The sequence below is a fragment of the Pogona vitticeps genome, chromosome 1, assembly GCF_051106095.1.
Source record: "Pogona vitticeps strain Pit_001003342236 chromosome 1, PviZW2.1, whole genome shotgun sequence".
Lineage (NCBI taxonomy): Eukaryota > Metazoa > Chordata > Lepidosauria > Squamata > Agamidae > Pogona > Pogona vitticeps.
In genome coordinates, this window is record NC_135783.1 from 3085071 (window position 1) to 3104496 (window position 19426).

Consider the following 19426-nt stretch of genomic DNA (forward strand, 5'->3'; position numbering starts at 1 on the left):
GAATCTGAAGGCTGGGGCGGAGGGGAGGGTCCTTCTTAGTGGTGAATTGATAGGAGACACATATGGCTTAAAGTCCTTCCCCTGCACCCATCGCATATCATCTGTCCTCACTTTCCCCCCTTCTTTCTGTCTCCAGAGCTGGGTCCCCTTCCAAACCTGATTACTCCAAGAATCTCCAAGCAAGCCTGGCTTCTGTATTTCAAGGAGGTTCCTTGCGCTCTGGAGAAAATGCCTTTGAAAATGCCCGGGTGCCCGTGGTTGTCTGTGACTTAACAGCAAGGTTAAGCCTCCTGCCCGCTAGTCTCTGCGCTCAAGTCCCTAGTGGGAACTCCTTAAGTTTTTGCTCCCAAAGTCTAGTTTGGCTTTCACAAGGGGAAATCAGCCCATCTCCCCTTGCTGTGCCCCTCGCGTGGTGCTCAGTTCCTTTTTTTAAAAAGGATGAAATATCAGTGTATTCGCGAAGGCTTTCACGGCCGGGATCTAATGGTTGTTGTGGGGTTTTCAGGCTCTTTGGCCATGTTTTGAAGGTTGTTCTTCCTAACATTTTGCCAGTCTCTGTGGCTGCCATCTTCAGAGGACAGCACTCTGTGATCTGGTATAGTTTATTTATTTTATTTATTGGACTTATATACCGCCCCATAGTGCTACAAGCACTCTCCGGGCGGTTTACAATTTAATTATACAGGCTACACATTGCCCCCCCCCAGCAAGCTGGGTACTCATTTTACCGACCTCGGAAGGATGGAAGGCTGAGTCAACCTTGAGCCGGCTACCTGGGATTTGAACCCCAGGTCGTGAGCACAGTTTTAGCTGCAGTACAGCGTTTTAACCACTGCGCCACGAGGCTTGGGAGTGGAGTATTTAGGGTTGTGAGATGGGCTTTTGTCTTTTTCTGTAGATGGATGATTAGTGTGTCTTGTTGTGGGTGTGTTGTTGTGCTAAGAAGGAGAGATTATCTGTTACTGTGGTTCATGGGTGTCATTAGCTGGTCTTTTGTGTGTAATGATCCCCGGTCCTTGTGGCTGGGTAGAGTTCGTTGACCTTTTGCACGCTGTATTTTTGGGAGCTGGGAGCCAAGTTTTGTTGAGTTTCAAATGTTCCTCTTCTTTGTTGAAGTATCAGGCTATGCAGGATTATTACGAACGGTATCCGTCCTGTGAAAGATTCATTTATAAACAGGGGGAACCAAATTATGCGGAGCAAGATAATTAACAATGCCTGCTCAGAGTGGCATCTTTCCTGTGCAGGATTCGCCTAGAAAGAGCATTAAGTTTGCACCGAATTTGGTGGCTTCTATGCAGACAAATTGCCAAATTGTATGCAAAACAGCCAGCAAAAATAGTGGTGGTGATGGTTGTGGGGAAAGACAGAGGAAATGAGAAAGGAGTTGTCTTCTTGGCAAGGAAATACCACTGATTCAGGAGGGAATCTCGATGGGGAATCTCAACGTAGCTAGACTGAGAAAACCCCAAAGAAAAAGGAATGTCATTGTTCACACTCCTGATGCTGAAATACCTTTGTTTGGATGGTGGTGTTGAGATAGCACAAGGCGCCTTAAATGCTCAAAAACAGTGTGCTATGAAATATCATCATCATCATCACCTTAGAAGTTGCAGAGCTGGAAGGGACCCTCTGGATCTTCGAGTCCAGCCCCTGTCCAGGAGGCTCACTGGGCGGGGGGGCGGGATCAAACTCCCAACTTCTGGCTCCACCATCAGCTACTTAAACCACGGAGCTAAGAACTCTTGAGAGCTATGGGCCCAAGAACTCCGTGTTCTGGGCAACACTCCGCAAGAGATTCGGGAAGTCCGCCGGGCGCTCATCCATCATGAGCACCTGGTTGCCCTTGGACCTCTCACTCAGCCCGACCTCCTTCCCTGGGCTGATGTGAGGTTTGTTTGTTTGTTTAATACGTCCTGCTTTTCTCCCCATAAGGGACCCAAGGTGGCTCACAAGAGGAAGAAAAAAATAGATGTTAAACAAACTATATATTATATCTTTTTTAAAAAACAAACATATATTCAAATTGAAACAAGTACAGTGGTGCCCCACTAGATGATTACCCCGCTTGACGCTGAAATCACTTAATGATGCCTTTTTTGCAATCGCTCTAGCGATTGCAAAACGATAATTTAATGGGGTTTTTTTAGTTTTACGACAATCGGTTCCCTGCTTCAGGAACCGTTTTTTCACTGGGCGATGACTGAAAACAGCTGATCGGCGGGTTGCAAAATGGCTCCCCGCTTTTTTCAGGACCGATTCTTCACTTTACAGGCATTTCAAAATGGCCGCCCTATGGAGGATCTCCGCAAAACGAACTGGTATTTTCCCCATTGGAACGCATTGAACCGGTTTTCAATACATTTTTTCTGCTTGACGACGATATTGCTTAACAGCGATTTTCCTGGAACGGATGATCATCGTCAAGCGGGGCGCCACTGTATAAAAACAATTCAGAAACAGTTTAAAAACCTGGAAGTTAAAAACTAGCATTCCTGAGATAATCGACTGCTTAAAGGCCTGGCAGAAGAGCGGGTCTTTGTCTGGCGAGAGAAGGGCCAGAGGGAGGGGGCCAGCCTGGCTTCTCGGGGCAATGTGTTCCAAAGCCTCGGAGCAGCCACTGAGAAGGCCCAGCCCCGTGTCCTCACCAGGAGGGGAGTTTGGGGATGCGGTGGAACTGAGAAAAGGGCCTCCCCAGACAATCTTAAAAGACAAGAAGGCTCATATGGGGTGATGTGATGATGGAGACAAGATAATAATAATAATAATAATAATAATAATAATAATAATAATAATAATAATAATAATAATAATAATAATAATAATAATAATAATAATAATAATAATAATAATAATAATAATAATAATAATAATAATAATAATATAATTTATTGTCATTGTAAGTATATACACAGTATATCATACAACGAAATTCACAGACACCCAGAGACCAGACACATGCACACACATAACATTCCCCAAACACTCCCCACCCACTAGAAATCCCCCACTAAAAATACAAACATCTACACCTCAGTCCAAGTAACACAGTCCAACTAATTATTCACTACTGGTGGTCTTTAAGCTCATTATTAATTGCAATTATAGCTCTAGGATAAAAACTATTTAGAAAACGTGTGGTCCGAGTCTTAATTGTTCTATATCTTCTGCCAGACGGTAACAGTTCAAAAAAGTTATAAGCAGGATGGGAAGAGTCTCTCAGGATGCTGTGTGACTTCCTCAGACAGCGGGATGTGAAGATGTCATCCAGGGTTGGTAGCTGGAGCCCGATGATATTCTGGGCAATTTTAATGGTTCTCTGTAGAGCTTTTTTGTCCGCTACAGAGCTACTCCCAAACCATGCCAGAATGCCATAAGTTAGGACACTCTCAATGGTGCTACGGTAGTAGGACAGAAGCAAATGCTGTGATAAATTTAACTTCCCGAGCATTCTCAGGAAATACAGCCTCTTCTGTGCCTTCTTTATTAGCATGTTGGCATTTATAGTCCATGAGAGGTCCTCTGAGATGTAAATGCCCAGAAATTTAAAACTACCAACTCTCTCCACTTCCTCACCGTTTATGTACAGTGGTAAATGTACATTTCTCTTCCTCCTAAAATCAATTATGAGTTCTTTAGTTTTTTTGATGTTAAGTGTGAGATGATTTTCTTTACACCATAGTATCAATCTTTGTACTTCCTTTCTATAAGCAGACTCATTGTTCTTATTTATGAGTCCCACCACTGTTGTATCATCCGCAAATTTAATAATTGCATTGGTGTTATATAGTGGGGTGCAATCATGTGTGTACAGGGAATAGAGGAAAGGACTTAGCACGCAGCCCTGGGGAGCTCCTGTACTTAGTACCAGGGTAGAAGAATGGTGGGATCCCATCCTTACTGACTGTGGCCTATCTGTCAGAAAATCCTTTATCCACATGCAGATCTCCTGAGGTAATCCCAGGTTGATCATTTTTAAAAACAACCTATTTGGTAGAATGGTGTTAAAAGCAGAGCTATAATCCACAAACAACAGCCTCGCATAAGTTCCCTGTTGTTCTAAGTGGCTCAATACAGTATGGAGTACGATGGACACAGCATCATCAGTAGATCTATTTCTCCTGTATGCAAATTGCCATGGATCCAAAGAAGGTGGAAGACTAGCCTTAATGTAATCCAGCACCAATCTCTCAAAACATTTCATAATAACAGATGTTAAAGCTACTGGTCTATAATCATTGGGAGATACCACAGCTGACTGCTTCGGGACTGGCACTATAATAGATGTCTTCAGGCAAGTGGGGACAGAACACTGCAACAAGGATAGATTGAAAATATCCGTAAAAACTCCAGCTAATTCTGCAGCACAGCCCCTAACAACTCGTCCCATGATTCCATCTGGTCCAGCTGCCTTTCGAATATTAATATTCTGGAAAGCGCGTCTCACATCTGAAATCTGCAGTACTAGTGGTTGTCTGTCGATGGTAGATTCTAGTGATGTATTATGGACAGTAGGTGCTGGAATAATGGTTGTTCCTGTTTCCACCTCAAAACGGCTGAAAAATTGATTTAACTGCTCAGCCAAAAAATCACTGCTGCTACACAGACTGTTTTTGTTACTCTGACCAGTGATTTGTCGTAGGCCGTGCCACACTCTGCGAGTGTCAGAACTTTCAAGGTGTTGTTCAATTCTCTGGCTGTACATAGCTTTGGCATCCCTAATGCCCCTTTTCAGTTTAGCTCTGGCCTCTCTATACTGTAGTTCATCACCAGAATGAAAAGCAGTATTTCTGGCTTTTAATAAAAGGCGCACTTCTCTATTTAGCCAAGGCTTGTTGTTAGAAAACACTCGTACTTGTCTTGTAGTAGCAATAACATCGATGCAGCTTTTGATATAAAACAGTACTGTCGAGGCATAAGTATCAACATTGTCCTCCTCAAACAGTGTCCAATCAGTGCTCCTAAAGCAATCTTGAAGTTGCTCAGTTGCATCCACTGGCCACACTTGTATTTCTCTAATTGATGGTCTGATTCTTTTAACAAGGGGTCTGTACGATGGAATCAAAAAAAGAGATATATGATCTGACTGTCCCAAGCTAGGCAATGGCTTCGTCTTATATCCATGCATGATGTTACAATATACCTGATCCGAGGTATTTTCCCCTCTAGTGGGACAGTCCACATACTGATAAAAGTTAGGGAGGACGGTCTTTAAATTGGCTTGATTGAAATCACCTGCTACCACCAGCACTCCATCTGGGTAGGCCTGCTGCTGTTTGCTGATAGCAGTTAACAAACAACTCAAAGCTGTGGTTGTGTTAGCATCAGGAGGTATATATATTGCTGTTATTATAACAACATTAAACTCACGAGGCAGGTAAAAGATGTACCACACACTGCTTTGGGCTTGTGTAATAAATGTGTGAACAGATCAATAAATGGAGTGAACCATCTTTGGCTCTTGTTGTCCATATGTTGACATGTGGATAAAATTTCTTGAGGTGGTGGTGCAGAATTCAGAGTTTCACCCGACTTGCCTGACCCCAAGGGTTTGGTTATGATTGCAGTCCGCCGACCATCCCAATGGGAGAAGCCGGACGGGACCCGTGTGTGCCGAGACAGGCCCTGCGTGGGATGATGGCAGGTTGGCTTCCATGGAGAGAGAGAACGACAAGTTCCTGGGGAGGGATCTGCTGACCATCAATAATGTAGGAGCTGAACGTCTTCTTTTGCCTGGTCTCCTGAACTCTTTAGACCGGGAGACGAATGGAGCCCATGCAGATGGGTTACAGATCCAGCATTTAACAAATAGAGACGGCCAGATACCGGCTGTCTTAACCAACCATGAAGGCATAGAATCAGAGAAATCACAAAAAAGGGAAGTTGGAATGGGGCCTACAAGGCCATCCAGTCCAACCCCCTGCTCAATGCAGGAATACGAATCAAAGCAGGTCTGCCAGGCGACGATCCACATTTTTCTTGTCCGCATGCAGCATTTTCTAGAAATGAAATGGGAAGTCGGAAGTGGGAGCGGGTGGACCCCAAATGGGTGATGCAGCTACCGCGTCATTAAGCGGAGCTCCACTAAGAGTGAAAGGCGCCGGTTTATTTCAGCCGGAACTGGCCTCATTTCACAGGTTGCAAGTTTGCTGGTTTTTCTTTCATGGCTGGTCATCAGGAGGTAAACGCGGCCTTCATTGGCACCTCTGCTGGGTCTGGCAAGACATTTTAAAGGATTTAGCGGCCTGGGAGGGAAACTTTAGAGCAAGGGATTTTGTTTTCATGTGTGGGTTGAGCAAGAGGCTGCAAAAAAGTACTCAGGAGACAATGGAGTGAAAAGCGCTAGACGGGGGTCCTCACCTCTGTTCTTGAGTCATCCATCTGGAGGAAAACGTTGCATGTTCTATACCATGTTGCCCGCTCCCTGTCTCCCCTGGCTTCTCCCGTTGACCTTTTCTGTGCCCAGTCCTGCTTTTTCAATTGTTCCTGAAAGATCTTTTTTCTTTCTACCACTGTCTCAAAGGGAATTACTGAGACTGTAAGTGCCAGTGGATACGAAAAGGGGTGGACTAATCCGGGGGACGTGAGGCTATCCTCCTGTGTGAATCCTTGGCACTTCCGCTGTGCGGCTAGAGGAACTGAACCAAAAATTCAAAACTCAGCAATAGCAATCTGGCTGGCCGATGTTCTTCTCAAAATGGGGTGCCCAGAACTGGACACCTTCCTTCCTTCAGGCATGACCTGAACCAATGCAGATAAAGTAGGACAGTGACTTCCCCCGTCCCTTGTCACTGGTCCTTGGTGTGCATATCTTGTCGCCTACTCCTCCCCTCCCAGGGCTCAGGACACGCGGCTGTTTGGACAACAGCTCCCAGAATCCCCTGAAGTCTGTGGGATTCTGGAACTCTGAAACCTCCACCCTAGGAAAAAGTAACTTTCTCAAGCGCTCCCCACTTTCCCAGACATGCCCCCTCCCCTGGGTGGCTAAAATGCCGCCATTCTCTGTGACCGCAGAGGGCAAGAAAGAGGAACCGGGGAGGGCTGCCTTTCCTTGGCATCGCTTTTATTCTCACTCCTGATGCAAAATATATAATCTGATTTGCTGCTGGGTTTTCTCCCCAACCATCCGTGCGATGGGTAGAAAGCTTCGGTGCTGCCTGGAGTCCCCTGCCCTGCTTCCTTCCTCTTCCTTCTCAGAAGCAGATCCTAAAAGAGCTTGGAAAATAAATTGATGTGAGTCACAGACGCTGTTTGGACCACTGGGTGACTGCCACCCCCCTCTGCTCCTCCTGTCCCCTTGAACTGATTGGCTGCTGCCATGGAGGGATGGATGGATGGATGGATGGATGGATGGATGGATGGATGGATGGATGGATGGATGGATGGATGGATGGATGGATGGATGGATGGATGGATGGATGGATGGATGGTTTGGCTGGCTGGCTGGCTGGCTGGCTGGCTGGTTGGTTGATTCCTGGAAGCCCCCTTAACAGCCATGGGGTTTCCTGCACTCTCAGTGCCCATGTCGAAATAATTTGTTTCTGGTTCTTTTAATTTTTTTTAATATTACTGAATACTGATCCCACAGATACAGGGGGGGTGTCCAACTGTAGTATAAATAAATAAATAAATAAATAAATAAATAAATAAATAAATAAATAAATAAATAAATAAATATCCCATTCTTACTGTAAGAAGTCTGGAGACTTTGTCATGGCATGTTCAAACTCTGCTAGAGAGAGCATTTTGTCCTTGTCCAAGTCAGCTTCTTCCAGAATCTGTTAGAACACAAAACACGTGTGTTACAACTCCTCAAACCTCTACGGTGTGCACCCAAACACACACACACACACACACACACACACACAGAGAGAGAGAGAGAGAGAGAGAGAGAGAGAGAGAGAGAGAGAGAGTGTGCTTGACAGAGATCATGTCCATCCTGAGAGTAAGGACGTAACAAATCCTTGCAAATGTTCTCCTCCTTGGCCAAGAAAAAAACGGGTGTCTTAAAACACGGCGGCACTCTTTCTGAAAAGCAGCCCAGGGTTGAGAGATTTTTCATTCCCGTGCAAGTGGGGAAAGGCTTGTGATTGTGGCAACATGAGTCGCGTTAGCCTAAAGAGGAGAACCGAAGCACACCCCCTTTTAAACCCAAATCATCTTGGTTTTTTTCATAATAAAAAGCTCTAATTTTTTTTTTTAAAGGGGACCAGGGGAGATTGGAACCTCTCTCCATCCTGTCCAGCAGGGAGACATCGGTTTTGGTTTTGATGCTGTGACGACAAGGTGGGTGGGGATTTAAGGTCTGGGTTTGCCCCCTGCACCATGAGATGCTCCAGCTGAGACCAGCATTTCACGTTAGCTCTTCCAAGGAGTCCCATCCTGAGGGACGGGGTGGGGAAGGTCGAAGCCTGCAGGATCCCCTTGAGGGAGCCGGGAACTACTCAGAGACCCAGCAACTGGGGGGGGGGGAACAGTATCCGGATGACACTCATCTCTCTCTCTCTCCTTGCCTTCTAAATCTGAGGAAGCTGCATCGGCTCTACAATCAGTGTCTGGTGACAGCAATGGACTGGATAAGGGTACATGAACCGAAACTTGATTCAGAGAAGGCTCCTTTTAAGGAGAAAGGGTGGGTAAAAATATTTGAGATAAATTAAAAAAACAAGAGGTGCTCCAGGCCAAGAAACTCTGATCAACACTGCCAGTGGTGAAGGTTTCTGGGAGTTGCAGTCCAAGAACACCTAACGTTGGGAACTGCTGCTCTGTCAAAAACAGAAATTAATGCTGGGAAATCCGCCTGGGTTGCAAAGGCCACGCAGCTTCTCTGGGGATATGCAGACAGCTCAGAGCATATGAAATATTTCTAGTTAAACAGCAGTAAGAAAACCATCCGTCACTCCAGGTGCACCTCTACTTAACTGTGGAAAAATTACTTTTGGGAAACCACAATTCCAAGGGCCGCTAGCCAACATGCCCCCTGGGAATTTGTGTACGTGATTCAGAAACTAGCTTCTTCCAAGCTCCTTCCTTGGTGCGACTCAGTGTAAGGAAGGCGCATCGTGCAGATTCAGTTGGCTCACCGTCTCACCTGGGAGGGCTCACAGGGTGTCAGAAAATCTTTCCCAGTGCAGGAGAATCGGGAGCCTCCCCTGCACTCTTCCCAGGCTGGATCGCAACCACACGTGGGTTGGGTGCTCCTCTTCTTTGTCTTAGAGGTTCATGGCCCATCATCCCTCCCCTGCTGTGACCGTCCCGGGACACCCCATTGCAGCCAACCTCAGTTGTCAAGAATCTCTGGACTCTCCCCCCAAAGGAAAAGGCGGCAAGGAGGATACGCACGTGGTGAGCCAGGGATGAAATCTCCTCCTCGCTCAGACGCTTCTTGTCCACCAGCCTGCGGATGACCTTCTGGAGGTCTTCCTGATCAATGAAGCCGTCCTCGTCGAAATCTGAGGAAGCGAAGTAGAGATGAAGTGGGCCTGGGAAAGTAGAGACGGGGTGGACTGAGGGTGGCAGATCTGCAGCCGGGCGGCCAACCTTAGGCACAAGAACGGCAAGGTGGTTCTCCAGAGGGTCACCCCGAAACCGTCCTCCTGCCAGTTAACGCCTCTAAGAGAGTGAAGTCAAGTGGGCCTTAGAAAGCTTGTCAAACAACAAGGCCAGCGGAGGTGATGGCATTCCAGTTGAACTATTTAAAATCTTAAAAGATGATGCTGTTAAGGTGCTACATTCAATATGTGAGCAAATTTGGAAAACTCAACAGTGGCCGGAGGACTGGAAAAGATCAGTCTACATCCCAATCCCAAAGAAGGGCAGTGCCAAAGAATGCTCCAACTACCGTACAATTGCTCTGCAGCTCCAAGATTATTATTATTATTATTATTACATAGAGGGGAGCAGTATACCATATATCCGGAAAGCATATTCAATCTTCAGGCTGGGGCATGCCAGGTCACTGAAGACGGAGGCCATCCCAAGGACGTCCTCAAAGGTGAAGTAGCCGTCCGTGGAGAATACCTGGCAGATTCTGTCCCGGAACGGATTCACCTGTATGAAAACAGTAGGGCCAGTAAAGGTCACTCCTGGGAGTCTCATGTCCACCACAAGAGGGCTGAAGAAAGTTTTAATGTGTTGATTTATGGTGTGAAAGTCACTTTCTAAAATCAGTTCTTTAATTAAGTCCTTAAAATTTTAAATTGACTTTTATAAAAACTAGAAGAGTAAACCTAGAATGAGTAATGCCCATCATTGCTGAGAAATAATGTTTGTGTTTCCTGCTGGAAATGGTTGTTTTTTAATGTGCCGTCGATTCGCCCCCAACTTATGGCGACCCCATGAATCCGTGGTCTCCGAGATGTCCTGTCTTCAGCAGCCTTGCTTGGTTCTTGTAGAATCAAGAACCCGTGGCTTCCTTTTTGGGGGTCAGTCCATCTTGTATTGGGCCTTCCTCTTTTCCTGCTGCCTTTCCCCTTTCCCACCATAATAGTCTTTGCCACAAATAATCCTGCCTTCTCAGAATGTGTCCAAAGTAGGACAGCTAAATTCAGAGAAGGCAGCAGTTGGGACTTTCGGCACCAGCTGCTGTTCGCTTTCGAGGCTCTCCCCCGTTCTCCAGGGAGAGAAAGGGCCGGATCCACCCTTAGATTCTCACACAGACAAGGGCCATGGATGGGCCGCTGGCCAACCGCTGTTCCTTACGTGCCACAACGCGGCCCATCTATGAATCGGGAAGCAGATGACATCTAAAGGATGAAAACACTCCAAGGCTGGCTCGAGACATTTTATGGCCTGAGGCCACCTCCAGCCTTGGGAACATGACTTTTGGGGACTACATATCCCAGAATTCCCTAAGCCTCACTTGGGAGTTCTGGGCATTGTAGTTAAAAAAGAAACTCCACCCTATGCCCGAGCTCAAGGCAAGCCGATCAGGACGGGGAACCATCCCTAGAAGAGAGTCACAGAGTTGTGGAGCTGGAAGAGGTTTCAGGGAAGCCATCTAATCTAACCCCTTGCTGATAAAGGGAATCCACAGCAAAAAAGCCCTTCATTTGATAAAGAAGAATGCCATTTTTGGGGCAAGGGTACATGTTTTGGTTTTTTTCAAAAATGCATCCTGACCACAGAAACAGAAGATTTAAAACAATCCCCAAAGGTGGACGGGTGTGCACCCCAGGTTTTGCTGTGGCTAACTGGTGGCTCATCGGTGAGGTGTCACGATGTGTCTCAGTCACCTGCCCAGGTGTGGCCCTGATGGAGCAAGCGAGGTGTAACCCTCTTCCGTTCGGTAGGGCTGCTTGCTTACTCAGATACATATTGATGACCTCTGCAAAGACAATTTCACCAAATGAGCCCTTTCTGATTCACAATACAGTGGTGCCTCGCTTAATGAGCGCACCGTTTAACGACGAATCCACACAGCGACGCATTTTTCGTGATCGCTAATGCGATCGCATTGCAATGTTTTAATAGGCAAAACATCGCATTGCGATGTTTTGGGAACAGCTGATCGGCGGTTCCAAAATGGCCGCCGGGTGCAGAAAATGGCCGCCGGCAGCGTTTTCATGCCCTGCCCTCGCTTACCAGGCGGTGAAAATGGCGGCTGGATGGAGAATTCCCCACATAGCGGTGAGTTTTTCCCCAATAGGAATGCATTAAACAGAGTTTAATGCGTTCTTATGGGTTTCCCCACGCATAGCGACGAATCCAGATAGCGACGTTAATCCTGGAATGGATTAACGTCGCTATGCGGGGCACCACTGTATTATAACGGACAACATGAGCCACAACATAGCCACAACAAAATTTGTACATTTGTGCACCCAAGACTTTGGCAACGGCGCCGACACAGATGTTGCTTGCAGAAGGGCAAAATTCAAGTGCCTTTTTGAAATCCAAGCCACCTTCCTCAACTGGGCTAGGTGTCCAATACCTAGAAGAATCACATCTTAAAAACCCTAAAATAAAATATCAGTTCAATTGTATGCAATTCAAACTTTCTCTATGTGGATTCAATATCCCTCCAACATGAACACATAGGAATCATCCCTAGACCAATGCTGGCAAGGGCCTTTAGTACTCCAAGTGAGAACAGCAGCTCCAGCCTCTTCAGCTCTCCCACTTGTTCTGATTCACACCTCTTACTCACAGCCTTGCTCCTTCTTAGTCCCGCCACCCCCGTTTCAGTCTGAATCAATATTTCACAGAGTTTGCAGAGACATGTCCTGGTTATCTCATCAATTGATTGTCATTAGCCACAGTGTGCTATGCAGACACGATGCAAACGGCAGCAAGATTTCACCCATGCAGGAAGCTGGCCTTCGGACAGAATCATCCTGCATCCCCTGCCCAGCCTGAGGATGGGTGGCCACCTGCGGTCCTGTTCTTCCACCACAAGGTGGCACTGAAGGATCGGTCTTGCTGCTTAACATATTCTCCCCACCCCACCCCGCCACAACACAAACTTTCTCTAAAGAAGATTAAATTTCCACTCCAGGTAATGGGTAGATTCAAAATGCAATAGAAAGGGCATCCTCCGTTAACGCAATGCTTATCCGTCATTTGGGGGTCCACCATCATTTGGGGGTCTTTTATTTATTCAGTAAACAGTTCAAAAGCGCACGGAGGGAGGGGACCTCTAAGAGAATCCTTTCCTGACGTAGCATTTTCCAGCTTTGCTGAACTACAGTTCCCATCATCGGGGGGAGTTGTAGCCCAGTGTGCTTGGAGAGGGCCCATTTTGGGAGAAACTGATTCACCCTACTAAAGGATGGCTCCTTGGATGATCAGGATGCAGAAAAGGACCTTCTCCGTTTTGATGCCCTTACGGGAGAGGTGGTGGAAAAAACGAGGACAAGATTTATTCCTTTAAGGGACCACACTGAAGAATGAGGAGGTGCGGCTGCTGCATGGTGGGGGGGGGGGTTGGACTGGATGGCCTCAGTGGTCCCTTCCAACCTGATGACTCTAAGAGGTATTGCCAGGCTTAAAAAGGGGAGGCTAATATGTGATAGGATGCTTGTTGGGAGCTGTCCCTGGCGCTGTGGGTTCTGCTCCTGGATCTGGAAAGACCCTCTCCTGCTTTGAACTACTTTGTGTTCCCAATTCTTGCTCAAACATGCCCGAATCCATCTTGTGTCGTCACCGTCCATCCCTTCCTTCTTCTGTAGGTTGCACACCGGGTGGAGGGTTAAGAATCCGGCCCCTTTGGCTGAACTCTCCTGACCCACCAAAGGTGCAAAGTCCTAAGGCTGTCTCTTTTTTGTGTGTGTGTGTTTGTGTGTGTGGAAACAAAGTGCTCCGATTGTCACATTTTCCTGACAAGAAGGAAGCGACTGGGGATTTACACCTTTCAGGAAGCAGGGGATCACCGGAGACCTGGACATGGCCCCCCACCCACCCTCAAGCCATCGCAGGACTCCCCGGCGGAAGACTCCGATGCTTCGGAAAAGAGAGCTCAGGATCCGTTTCGGCCCAGAAGACCCGGGACGCCAGTCTCTTCCTTGCTTTTGAATGTCACCGTGGTATTTTGCAAATGAGTTATGTTCTTAAAATATAAAATAAAATAAAAGCCCGTCCTCTCGTCTGTGTTTGTTGATGTGGCTGTCAGGGTCAGAAGCTCAACAACAGCCCCTCTGGAGCAACACCAGCAAATCCGGGAAGGGGCTTGCCGGGCAAAGCCAGGAACAAGCTTTGCGGAGGGGGGGTCCCTCAAGGAAGGGGGGGAATGGAGCCTGCACATCTTAACAAGGGGGCTCTTTCGGTCCTTCTCTGTACCCCCCCCCCTCACCCCAGTCCCACCCAGCTGAAGGAAAGGAAGGGAGAAAAATCCCCAGGTAGAAAACAGGGCGGTTGCACCTTTAAATCCTGGCTCTAAAGGTGGGCTGCTATTTCGTGGATTTTTTTTAAAGCCCGAGGAACCTATCTGATTAATAAAGTATCAATTTATTAATAATTAAATTTAGGGTGGGAGGAAATGCCATCTGTAATAGCTTTCCCTTCCAACTAATCTAGGCAATGAAATATTTCTTCTTATGCCAAGAAGGCCGTCACTCTTAAAAAGTATTCATAACCTTTACAATCGCTTTTAAATTGTTTTATTGTTATTGTTGTTGCTGTTTTATTATTATTATTATTATTATTATTATTATTATTATTATTATTATTATTATTATTATTATTATTATTATTATTATTATTATTATTATTATTGCATGCTGTCAACCAAAACACCAGTACCTTCAGAACATGGCCAAGAAGCCCGGAAAACCTACAACAACCGAAAAAACTGGTTCTCCAATGGAAGTGGACTTTGATTCCCCCCCCCCCCCAGATTTTGTACTCTGAGGGAGAGACAGAGAGACAGAGAGAGAGAGAGAGAGATTGGACCCACAGGATTTGAAGCAGACAATCAGCTCTTCCACCTCCCCTTCCTTTCTGTCCAGACGTTGTGGCTCATTTCCAAACCTGGGACTGCTTTTCAGGGCGATGCCCTTTTGTCGACGTGCCCCATAGAAAGGCCACCCTGACCGTTCCCACCAAGCGAAACATTCAAGACGGTTCTACTCCTGGTCTTGTACAGCAATAAGGACCTGGGAATATGAAAACCAGCTGCATTTCCTTCTCACCGTGGCCAGGATCCTGTTCAGGAAATGCAGAGAGGAGCATGCCAGTAGCAGAGCGCTCTGCAGGACCTCCGGCGTCTGGCGACTCAGGCCAGGGAAGGCCCCCATGGAAAGCAATAGGGCCTCTGGGTGAGCAACGAGGTAGTGGAAGCCCCTCGGGCAAAGAAAATGACAGCCACTAGCAGGACACGCGGCTGCATGCACCGTCAAAACAAAGCCAGAGCCATGGCTTGGGGGTCTTCCGATTTAATCCTTCCTCTTGTTATTACAGAAACGTGGGTCCCCCTGATGCTCGAAATTCACAAAGCAGCCCAACGATGTTGCAGGATTAATGAATCCCTTTCGGAGGGGAAGAAGGGGACCCAGCCACCCCCCCAGAACAACAGCTCCACTGTTGCAAGGGGAGATGCGGCACCATCTATGAGCAAGGCCGTGACCCTCCGTTATGCTGTCAAGAATTCCGGAAGTCTCGATTCCCCATCATTGCAATTGCTGGATTTCTAAATAAGGCTGCTGTGGTGCTTGTTTGGGCCTCTGCTGAGAGTCCCCGCTGCCAGAGGCTCCTCCAGCACCACCGTTCAAAAGCATCAATTCTTCGGCGGTCAGCTTTCTTTATGGTCCACTTCCCGCTTCCATACATCACTACTGGAAAAACCATAGTTTTGACTATTTGGATTTTTGTTGGCAAGGTGATGTCTCTGCTTTTTAAGATGCTGTCAAGATTTGTCATTGCTTTCCTCCCAAGAAGCAGGCGTCTTTTAATTTCGTGGCTGCTGTCCCCATCTGCAGTGATCATGGAGCCCAAGAAAGTAAAATCTGTCACTGCCTCCATATCTTCCTCTTCTATTTCCCAGGAAGCTTGGAAGTAATTGGTGAGAAGTAATGCCATTATCTGCAACTAGTTAATTTTTGGTGACAAGTCATGCAACTCCCTAATTACCTTCTAAAGTTACTTTCATTTTTTTAAAAGGCATTTTCATAGACTTTTCTGTGCCCTTTAACATCTACATGAAACGGCTGGTCCAGAATTTGGGGGTTCAGTATCACCAGGATGCAGAGGAGAACCAGCACTTTCTGTCCTCACCATCTGAATCTGTTTTAGCGCTAGATCCGTGTCTGGTGTCAGCCATGGAATGGATGAGGGAAGAATAAACCCAAACGTCATCCAGACAAGACGGAGGCGCTCCTGGTCAGTCCAAAGGCAGGTCAGGGAACACGGATGCAGCTGGTCCTGGCTGGGGTTGTCCTGCCCCTTGAAAACACAGGGGTGCAGCTTCCGGGGTGGCCCTGGATTCGTCTCTGAGCCTGGATGCCCAGGTTTGGGCAGTGCGACAGCTGTGCCCATCCCCTGATCTGACCATGGGTGGCACCTGCCTTAGTTACATCCCAGCTGAATTACTGCAACACGGATTACATGGGGCTGCCTCTGCTGCGTCTGAAAACATCAGCGGGTCCATCCTGCAGCAGCCAAATGGCTCGCTAGGGGTTAGGTTGGGCAGGATACCGGTTCCGGGTGGGGTGCATAGTTTTTTTGGGGTGGTATTCCTAGACTCATCTTTGCCATTGGAGGTTTAAGGGAATTCAGTGGTTTGGAGCGCCGGCCACCACCACCAGCAACAACAGCCATTCCTGGACCAGGATCATCTGGCCACAGTAGCCCATCCCCCGCTAACTTCCCAGTTAGACTACCACGGTGCACTCTATGCAGGGCTACCCTTGAAGATGACATCTACGCTGCAGAATGCAGCAGCGAGACTGCTAACAGGAACATCCTTCAGAACCCACCTGACACCCCCAGTCAGAAGGATTTGCACTGGCTGCCGATAGGCTTCCGGACAGAGTTCAAGATGTGGGTGATGATATACAAAGCCCAAAATGGTTTGAGACCTGGATTTTGATGGAGCCCTTCTCCCTGTTTAAACCTGTCCGGTCGCTAAGATCTTCGGGGGGGGGGGGCTCTTCAGAGAACAGGGCCTTACGTGGAAGGACAGGGTTAGGGTTTTTTTTTTCTGCTGCAGCATCCCGAATGTGGAACGCCCTCCCCTAGGAGGTCTGATTGGCGCCAACCTTGGCATCATTTCAGCACCAAGTCAAGACATACTCATTAATTAGGGCTTCTGAAGGTTGAAGATCGTGACCTGCACACGTTGTAGTATCATGGTTTTAAGGTTTTAAATGTCTGAAATCTTTTATTTTTTTTAAAAAAGGGTTGGTTTTAAATTGTTTTAAGTATCTTATGTTTTAAAACTGTTTTATAACTCACCTGAACTCCTGCAATATGGGGCATGCAATAAATGTATTAAATAAAGAAATAAACCTGTTTCATGCGCCGGTTGTGTTGTCTGAAGAGCTAACACTTGAGCTCCCCTAATTAATATTAAATGTTGCCTCGTGCCCTCCCTTCTATGCAAATAACACTGATTTAATGTGTAAAAAAAATTTAAACCCACTCGCTCTAATCTAAAATGACAGTGAGGCTAAATATATTTATTTCTTGGGTTTTAATTAAACCCTCCAGTGCGTGGGTCTTTAAATAGGATTTCGATGGGCTGGCTGCGCTTTCTTGCAGAGGGGGGGGGAGGCACATTGTGTCCCAGGGTGTGTGATTAATGCTGCTCGCCTGTTGTGTTAACAGCTCTTCCCAGAGCTAGTGAGTTTTTTTTAAAATCGCTCCCAGAATATTCCAAGCGGCATGGTGCGTGTGTGCACGTGCAAATCTGGAAACGGCAGTAGAAAAATAAGATTTCTAGGCTTAGGAGCTCATGAGCCTTGCAAGAAGGAATGTCCCCCGGATTGTGTGGGATGGCATTCCTACTCAAAAGTTCAGCTGCGTTTCCTGCCTTCTCCGGTGCGCCGAGTACCTGCAGGAGGTCCAGCTGCCGTCACATGAGAAATCTGGTCCAGATGATGGAGATATGGTCTCTTTCTCTCCTGTACAGTGAGAACCAACAGCTGCAACAGTCCCTAACCTTCACCCCTAGCTGTATTGGCCGGGATTTCTGGGAGCTGTAGTTCAGCTGGGGACCCATGGTTGGGATGCAGGACTCTCAAGAGACAAAGCTGAGAAGAGGGAGGTGAGCACCTCAGCGGAGCTGTAGGCCCTGATGGTGGCACTCTAGGGTTGACACAAGAGTTGAGTTTCTCTATGGCCCACCGGAGCATCCCAGACTCTATAGAGCTGTCCAGAGTGCTAAATGCACCATAAACTTCCACATGCGGAAAACACAAGGCTTGGCTTTGCCTTGCCTTCCATGGATCTCAACTGTTTCCTATTTTGGGGCTGGAAGACCTTTGACTACAGAAGAATCCGAGCCCTTCAGGTTAGGCAGAGAGAGGACAGCCTTTCTCTTGTTCATGTAGACACACCTTTGCTCAGAAATCGGCTTTGCTCGTTCCCTCATGAAACTGCACCTCCTTAAATTAAGGAGAGAGAGAAAGAGAGAGAGAAAAAGATCTGTCTGGAAAGGGGCATTGAAATGTTTGTATTTAAATTTTAAAATAAAGATGTGCTTAAATATGTCTTTAAAAAGTGATTTTTCGCTCAAGTACCCATTCAAAGGCTGACGTCGTGTCGCTTGGTTATAGTAAGACGCAACTAGTAGTAAGCTCGTCAAAGCAGCGAGGAGCGGGTGAGTAAACTCCGCTACACATTGCAGAGGTCCAACGGGCCTGCTCTATCAAGCGATTGTGTTGCTTTTGTCTTATCACACAAAGCAACACAATTTCATCCGAAAACATATTTTGAGACTTCTAAGCTCTTGCAATCCAGCAGCTAGTCATTGTCCCATCTGCAAGCTGAACTGAGAGGTGCAGAAGATCAGGTGAGTTCTGACATTAATTTGCAAAAGTAGAATTGGTCCCTTGTCTGTAATTCAGATCCCAAGGTAGGAGTGAGGGGAATACGGGAATATTCATGGGGGCGAACCATCTGGCTCCATGACCTTCCGGCCGTCCTCTCAGAACCAAGAGAAGGTAATTGACGGAGACGTGGGTATGACGGCCACCTGGAATTTTCCTCTTGCTCACCGTTGCCCCAGGATGGCCAGATGCTGCATGTTAATTGCAAACTTTGTATTTTCAATGTTAGGGTGCAAGAGATGGAGGGGAGGGAGAGAGGGAGTGAAAGAAAAAAGCTGGATTGAGGGAAAGAGGACTTCCAAAACAACATAGGTCTTTGGTTAGGCCATACTTACAGAGCCATGACTACAAATGCCATCTCTGCCATTAGACAAGGCAGGGCATCCAGCCACCTCAGGCAGCGGAACTGGTGTGGCAGAGAAGCGCAGAAAAGTATTCGTTACATGCGAATGCTTGTCACCACAGTGCAAACTTTTTTACTACCAAAGGGGCAAAAAAAAGGTGCTTATAGGGTTTTCTGTCTGATCTGATATCGAATGGTCTTGCCTGGCACTGTGTGTCAGGCAGCATGAAGGGAAACCATGGGCTGATTTGATCCAGGCAGCAAAATGCCTTGAGGGGCAGTCCTGTGTCTCTCACCGCTTCCCTCTCTTTGTATGAGAGACTTTTATTTAATTTATTTAAAATATTTTTACCCCACCTTTTCTCCTTAAAAAATGAGCCCAGGTAGTTGACATCATGGGAATACAATAGATAAAAGCTTAAAACAGTAAGTATACACATGCTAAGAAGGATCAAATAGATACCAACTAAAAGACAGTAAAGCAAAGCAACACCAAAACAGATTCAAAGCAGGAAAAGGCAACCCTCCATTTAAAAAACCCACTTAGTCAAGGAAAGCCTGCCCGAAGAGAAAGGTATCTGCTTGTTTGTAGAAGGACAGC

The 19426-nt window shown here is 46.9% G+C and overlaps 1 protein-coding gene across 1 annotated transcript; it reads right to left on the reverse strand.

Moving 5' to 3' along the window:
- Positions 1-7039: 7039 nt before the first annotated feature.
- CIB4 (calcium and integrin binding family member 4) lies at positions 7040-10610 on the reverse strand. Its single transcript, XM_020812748.3, has 4 exons — positions 9909-10610; positions 9343-9452; positions 7690-7778; positions 7040-7215 (listed from the first exon to the last, which is right to left on the reverse strand). Exons 1-4 carry the CDS (start codon positions 10096-10098, stop codon positions 7194-7196), a joined length of 411 nt encoding a protein of 136 aa, XP_020668407.3. The 5' UTR covers positions 10099-10610; the 3' UTR covers positions 7040-7193.
- Between the last annotated feature and the right edge of the window lie 8816 nt (positions 10611-19426).